This window comes from Scomber japonicus, chromosome 11, assembly GCF_027409825.1.
Source record: "Scomber japonicus isolate fScoJap1 chromosome 11, fScoJap1.pri, whole genome shotgun sequence".
Classification (NCBI taxonomy): domain Eukaryota; kingdom Metazoa; phylum Chordata; class Actinopteri; order Scombriformes; family Scombridae; genus Scomber; species Scomber japonicus.
The window spans coordinates 28,782,632-28,790,681 of NC_070588.1; the positions used below are offsets into that span (position 1 = coordinate 28,782,632).

The window sequence follows — 8,050 nt, forward strand, 5'->3', positions numbered from 1 at the left end:
TCCAGTGTGTATTGCTTTAAAGTACAAAATATGAATAAGACATAGATGTGAATGTTTGAGTTATGAGTCATAATTATAAGATAGCCCATCAGGTGAGTAATAGCCTTTATGAATACAGTGGTGGAACGTGACTAAGTTAATTTACACAAGTACTGTTCTTAAGTATTGACGTACTTGTACTTTAATGTAATATTTCCATGTGATGCTACTTTCTACATCTCAGAGGGAAATATTGTACTTTCTACTCCACTACATTGATTTGACAGCTTTAGTTACTTTTCACATGAAGTTTTGACACAATGGATAATATAACAATTTTAAATGGGATTCTCCATGCAGGACTTTTACTTGTAATGGAGTATTTTTACATTTCTGTATTGGCACTTTTACTTATGTAATGGATCTGAATTCTTCCACTAATTATTATATGGGCCTATTTATGATCATATTTATTCTAAATTGCTCATTCTTTTTTTTCTCCTGGTGGGAATGTGTTGTTGGGTCCTACAGAGGAAGATAACTTGTGGAGAAAGTGAAAGAACGTGCATGCCCTGTCATACTGTGCCCTGCTCTCTCTCTCTCTCTCTCTCTCTCTCTCTCTCTCTCTCTCTCTCTCTCTCTGTGTGTGTGTGTAGGGTATGTACGCGCGCGCGTGAGTGTGTGGGGGTGTTTTTTTTCCTCCTCTGCCCGGTTTGGGATTTGCTGGTCGGTGACATGCCTCCCTCCGCCTGGCTCCTTATAGCCCCGGGGAGGCAGGAATCCCGGACGAGTGGTACGGACATCGCCGACGGAGACTGCAAACACGGAGCGGAGCGTTCCCCTTTAAACACGGTCTTATGACTGCAGCCTGCTTCAGTGAGAGACGACCGGTGGACCAGGACACAGAGACTGACCTGACTGCCGGGGACAGCACAGAACTGACTCAGAGACAGGCAGGACACAGGCTGAATGGTCATTTAAACGGATACTACCTCACCTGTCCGCAGGTACGACTCACAGCTGCGCTTTCATCATCTGTCTGTCACTCTAACAACATGACTGCCAGTACTTTTAATGCTATTTCAAAACGTGTATTTAATAATAGGCTGGCTCATCTGGCAATCTTCTCTCTTCAAGTGTGACTTCATAGTACTTAAAATGTGTAATCTCAGTCATATTGTGCTAATATTGGGAGTGATCAATAATTACGTAAACCTGTCCTGGGTGATATGGTTGAAATCAGTATCATAATTATATGTTTTCTCCAATATTAATAAATGCAAGTTATATTAATATATGCAAGAGCTGTTTCAGTGTTTTGCATTAGATCAGACAAATTATAACACATATTTTAAACTTTTAATTCAAATTATGTAATTTTTTTTAAATTATGTAATTTTTTTAACTCTTCAGATGTTATTTCAAATTACAGATATGTAGTGTAATAATATTTGGAATATATGTGTATATGTATGTATATATACAACTAAAATGCCATGGTATAACAGTAATGATGCTACATGTGTCTCTGCAGATGCCTTAGTTTATGTATTAAAGCCCTATATGGTGTGTTACAAATGCTTTTATTGCATAAGAACACACTAATCATTATGGTTGAAAACTGCATCATAATTATAATATTTTCTCTATTATCCAATATTGATATATGCAAAGAGCTATGTCTGTTTTGCATTAGATCAGACAAAACTGTTGTAAATCACAGTTGAAAAACTGAGACAAATGTTTTTTTTTCAAATAGTGTAAAATAATACCACCCCGGCCCCCCTCCACCTGCAGCTCTGAGGACATGTGTCGCCTGCCAGTGGCTTCCCTCTTGGTTTGCTTTTGGTTGGTGGAGAGGAGCCAGTGTAACAGCAGCCTTCAGGACAGCATGGGAGAGCTGCACGCCAGGTTCGCCGTCAGCCTCTACCAGACGCTCACCCAGACGCAGAACAACTCCAACCTCATAGTGTCACCTGTGAGCGTCTCCTTGTCCCTTGGGCTCCTGCAGCTCGGGGCCCGGGGCAACACGCTGGCTCAGCTGGAGGAAACGTTGGGATACAACTTAAACGGTAGGATTCACCTTTCTTTTTTCCCCTTTTTTTCCCACATGCAAAGGCAAAGCTTGTATTCAGGTGGCATTAACTGGCCCTCGGTGTGAGAGTGAGGTTGCAGGGTTGTTGGTGGCCCACAGTGCTGTTGGTACCAGGTGGTGTGGAGCGGTGCTGCTCTGCTGCTGTTGGCCCTGCAGAGCACAGTGGTGTCTGGAGCCATAATACCTGCCTCCACACCAACTCTAATCTCATTAACCACTCCTGCAGCTTGGCCTCGGGGTCGAGAGGTCACTGTGTTTAATTACAAACAAAAGGAGAGCTAGAGCTGTTGTTGCATTCGCTTCCATGTATGCGATCTCACATTTCAGGCAGGGATGGAAATTGATGACAGTTGGTTAGACTTTCACTCATTTGGAAAGAAGGTGTTAGATTACTCTAACCTATGCTATACTATCACAAATCATGCAGGGCTGCAAATGCTAAGTATTACACTAATTAGCAATGTGTCTACTGTTTTATTCCTGGTTAATTAGACTATAAAATGTTGGGAAATAGTGAAAAATGCTTGTTTTGTCTAAAATAAGCAGTCCAAAACACACATGACAATGTTATGACATTTAGAGTCATATATAATAGATAAAAGCAGAAATTGTCACATTTTAGAAGCAGGAACCAGCAAATTATTGGGAGTGTTGCGTGATAAATGACTTAAACCATCAATTAATCAATCAATAGCTGCTGATTTATGGCTTATCTATTAATTGACTTAATTGAGTTTCAACTACAGAGAACATGTATATGAAAGTTAGCAGATTGAGGGTCGGAGTTCAACACTGCTGAGTAGGAAAGGTGCCACCTTTTGGTAGAAAACTCATAATTACAGCTTTTATCAGCTAGAACAAGAGATTAAAAAATATACAAATAAAAAACCAATAACTGAAGAGGTTGTTGTGAGCAGTTTATAAAATAGTGACAGCAATATATAACTAAAAATGACGATACCAGTACCAATCCAAGTACACTTAAGGTGATACTGACACTGTACCAGTTGAGTACTTCATTCAATACCAATCATGTGAATGGAAACATTAAATTGCATAAAATGCCGCCACAGATGGGTTGGTGCTGTGGCAGTGGGCCAATCACATGTGGCATTAAATTGAAGAATGCTTGTGTTGATTGGCTGTGATTAAGTCCATATAAATAGTCATATTTTCTAGCTCTGAGTGCAAAAAGGATCGTTTGACAGGAGATGTTTCCATACTACTTGGTGTCGATTTATTTCGGTCGACACCTTAAAGGCATCGAGTACTGATACCCAGCAATAAATATGACACATGTATAGGTAAAAGGAATTTAGTAGGAAGTTAAGATAGTGAAAACAGACAACATATCTACCCCCTACTCAAAATCAAACAAAACCCAATATCAGCAACAAGGAAAAGTGATTAGTACAGTATGACCTTCTCAGAATGATAGCTGTGTGCAATCTTAAGATAATTTGTGTTTGAATCCAATTTGGATCCTTTCATCTACTAATCTTTGTATTTTATTAGATGAAGGAAAACCCCTGTGGTGTTTAGCATTCGCCAGATTGTGTTATAAGCGATGCTCTAATTGAGTCAAATGAGTGTTTGTTTGTTCACAGTCTTCCAAGGAAATGTGTGAATTCAGTTAAATTGCTGCTGAGACAAACGAGAAGCTGTTGAGTGGAATCCATCATGGGAGTTTATTTTATGAGCAGTTAGGAGTGAAAAACCTTCATGTGCATACAGAAAGGAAAATTCACTGGTGTTCATCCTGTTTGTCTTCCTGTCCCTGCAGATGCACAGGTACAAGACTTCCTTGTGCATTCACAGAGTGATATGGACAACAGCAGTCAGGGGATGTGGCTGCAGCAGACCTGCACATTATTCATTCAGAGCGGCGTCCAACTCCTGACTGAGTTCACACAACACGCAGCTGCCTGGTCCAACACCAGCGTGGTCCGAGCCAACTTTAGTCAACCCAACCACACCCGCAGCCAGCTGGCGCGAGCTGGACACAGCCACGGTAAGCAAGAGGGCTTTATAAAATGTTTGAAGCCTCACTAATCTTTTTTTTTTTTTTTTTTAATTAACAATGAATCAAATATGAGATGTTAGAAATATCACAAATGCTACAAATCTAAAGATGTGGCCTTTGAGCCTCTTTTAGTATTGTTTTGGTTTTGCTGTACATTCAAGAGTGTTCTTTTACTTCTCAGATGTCATTTTTAATTCAGTCAATCATAGAGAAAAGTCCTAAAAATATTAATATATAAATATTTTTTTTTTGTAATAATGATGTATGTTTTCTGTATGTATATGTAAATATGTCTATGCATATATTCTGTATGTATATATATATATGTATGTATATATTCTATATGTTTACATATACACACACATTTTTTGCAATAATCCCTCCAATGTGGTTATCAAACACTTGTGACAAGTGTATGTAATGGAGGCCATGATATTTTACGGTTTAGCAATAAATACTGTATGGATAAACTTCACTGGGAATTTAATAATTAGAAATAACTGTAAAAAAACAAAAACACATCTAATATATTAAACTTATCACATATACATAAAATGCTGTCTGTGTAACTTACTGTATAACATATTGGTGGATATTGGACAACATATAGCTACACCAATACTGATATATCTATGATAGGCCAATATCGGGACGATAATATCGTCTGACCGATATATCGGTTGGGCTCAACATTAGAGATGAATTTCAGATCACAAGTCCTTCACTTTTAATTTTGACCTTCCCTCTTTTACCTCCCAGATGAGACGTGGCCCCTCCAGGCAGGAAGCAGCAGCGGGGATCTCTCGGGCTCAGGTGAGACCCAGGGAGAGGCCCTGTGGTGGGGCCATCGGCTGCAGATGGCCCTGGTCAACACGGTGGCCTTCAGGGGCGTGTGGCAGAAACAGTTCCTGTTCACCAACACACAGAACCTGCCTTTCCTCCTCTCTGATGGGACTGCCATCAAAGTGCCCATGATGTATCAGGCCACAGAGGTTAGCTTTGGTAAGAGACACCATTCATCCGTTTATTGTAAAGACAAGGAGCAAGTTCATCTTTATAGAATAGAATAGAAATAGAAAGCTTTATTGTCATTATATTAAATATATAATGAGATTACAGGTGCCACTCCATTTGTACTTTAACAAAGTTAAAAAAAAAAAATCTTCTGTCAATGATGCAACATTAAAATAAACCCATCATAACAGAAATACATGTACATACATTCTGTATAAAGGAAGGAAAATACGGTTAACATGTATCCCTGAATGAAGTCATTATTTGAGTCATTTTTATAGAAAGACTTACAGGCTATAGTCTCGCTAGTGGCTCTGTAAGGCTATATGCTAACATTAGCATGCTAACATGCTCTTGTAATGACTATGTTAACCATTTTAGCTTAGTGTGTTTTCTGCTCATAAAATAAGATAAATTTAACTTTTTTGGGATATTTTTATGAATGTAAATACAGACACAAATGGACAATACATGCATAGAAACAAGCATGCTTCTTCTGTATTTAACATGTTTCAGCAACAACAAGGATAAAAAAACAAGATACAAACAACAAAATAGAAAAGAAGGGCTAACAACAACACAAACAAGACAACAAACAATAAAACCCAGTAATGCTCTATAAGACTGTACAACAAACATTAATGTATAAATGTAAATAAAAAATATGAAATGACAATGAAAATATAAAAAAAGACAAGCAACACATCGTCTTTACAAAACTCTATGGTAAACTATAGCTAGTAAGCTAATAGCTAGTTATTGAGTTATTTCAGTCTAGACCAAAGCTACATTCTCTTGTTCCAGCTTCTTAAATGTGACAATTTGCTCCTAACACTGTTTTTGACATTTTGCAAAGCAATCATTCATCAACTAATCCAAAAAATACTAATAATCAATAGATAAATGAATGGCACATGTTGTAACTTGTAATCTCGTTTTTGTCCTCCACAGGTCAGTTCAGGACGACCTCAGACCAGCGTTACACGGTGCTGGAGCTGCCGTACCTGGGCCACTCTCTGAGCCTGCAGGTGGTCCTCCCCAGCGAGAGGAAGACCCCGCTGTCCTCCCTTGAGTCCCAGCTCACCGCTCGCCAGCTGGCCTCCTGGGACACCGGCCTGCGCAGAACCAAGATGGACATTTTCCTGCCCAGGTTAAGATCAGATCAAGTACTGATGAAAACTTCTAACATCTTTGTCAGGTTTTTGTTCTGCAAAGATGGAGCTGATGTTCAAACAATGTTATGTCTGGTGTTTGCAGGTTCAGAATGCAGAATAAATTCAACCTGAGATCAGTGCTCCCCGCTATGGGCATCAGCGACGCCTTTAACCCGACAGCAGCTGACTTCACAGGAATCTCAGGTCAGTAGAATTCATTTGAAACTTTGAAAGTATTGATTTTTTATTACAGTTCTTTGAATCAGACACCTACACACAGCTCCAGTTGAAGCACTTTAAAGTGCATTTATGCTTTAAACACTCCCCAGACTACAAACAGCATAAACTGCAGGCCAGAAAACCATCACTGTAGCTCTGTTGGCAGCTCACAATTTGTTTCATCCTGCAGTGGAGGAGGGTCTCTACGTGTCTGACGCCTTCCATGAAGTGAGAATAGAAGTCACAGAAGATGGGACGAAAGCATCTGCTGCTACGGGTGAGAGGGAGTGCAAACATGGTTCTTACTTGTCTGCAGCAATTTATGTGTTGATGTTGCAAAAATAATAATTTCTTATTCATGCAGCGATGGTGCTACTCAAACGATCCCGTGCTCCTGTGTTTAAGGCGGACCGGCCGTTCTTATTTCTTCTGCGACAGAGTAACACAGGTATATATTATAACCTCTGCTTTGTAAACCCTACCACTGGTTTTTAGATCATTTACCACCAATTATATATACTGTAGTGTATTTTTAAAGCATTTACTGTATCAGGCAGCCAGATGTTTGACATGAAAATCAGTATTAGTCGTGTAATGCATCATAGTGAACATCTGTCTGCCAATATTCTGTAGTTACAAGGTAATACAGTACAGACCTGTCAAATCAATCTCCATTTAAACTACATCAAGACAAAGTACTAAATGAATGCAGACTTGATGGACTCAAGTATGTTTCATATAAGTCTGCTAATACATCATCATATCAACAGCTGTCTGGAAAGCATACATCCACCACTTTACTGTATGCATTTACAAGTGTGAGACAACATTATGAAATAAAATGATTGACAGTGAATAATTCATCCACTTACTCTCTTACTACTCAATGTATAGTAGTCTAAAGCATTCCATATAACTGGCAGCTCAAATATTATTTTATCTATTTATCGCTCCCATTTTTCCTTTGATTTCTCTTATTCATTTGTCCTTTCATTTTTATTACTTATTTTGTCTGAGACCCTGAAAATGAATGAATGAAATATATATAAAATAAAATGATCTGCAGTGAAAGAGCCCTATGTGTAGCAGCATGGTAATGTAAAAAGATAAAGTCACAAACGTATAGTTTTGTGACAAAGTTCAAACAGTGATGGTTATTTGACCTGACAGATAGATGAACTGGTTTGAAGTGGGCGGGCTGCAGCAGCTGTTTAACCTGTCAATCAAATCTGATCACACCACCAACATCATGAAGCAGATTTGTTTTTGACTGTTGAACTCTTAATCATAATTAAGGATGTGTTTATCTGAACTTTACTTCTTGCTTATTTAGATACAAATTAATTCTAACTTTTATTTCTTATTTTTCAGGATCTATCTTGTTCATGGGCAGAGTGATGAACCCAGCTGACCAATCACCTTGAGACTCCCTTCAACACCACCACACACACACACTCCTTCCCCTGACCCCTATTTCACTACCGGTATTTATTTGTGGACCAACAGGAGGGTCCTCGGACACTTCCGGAAGAGGGACAATATTTTTGTACATATCTTGTAAATAAA

General features: G+C 38.8%; 1 protein-coding gene across 1 annotated transcript; it reads left to right on the forward strand.

The window, feature by feature from the left end:
* Positions 1-1,786: 1,786 nt before the first annotated feature.
* serpine3 (serpin peptidase inhibitor, clade E (nexin, plasminogen activator inhibitor type 1), member 3) lies at positions 1,787-7,939 on the forward strand. The gene is made up of 8 exons (XM_053328916.1): positions 1,787-2,051; positions 3,858-4,085; positions 4,857-5,099; positions 6,063-6,261; positions 6,369-6,469; positions 6,675-6,761; positions 6,849-6,932; positions 7,856-7,939. The coding sequence occupies exons 1-8, from the start codon at positions 1,787-1,789 to the stop codon at positions 7,906-7,908; spliced, it is 1,260 nt and encodes a 419-aa protein (XP_053184891.1). The 3' UTR covers positions 7,909-7,939.
* The last annotated feature ends 111 nt before the right edge of the window (positions 7,940-8,050 follow it).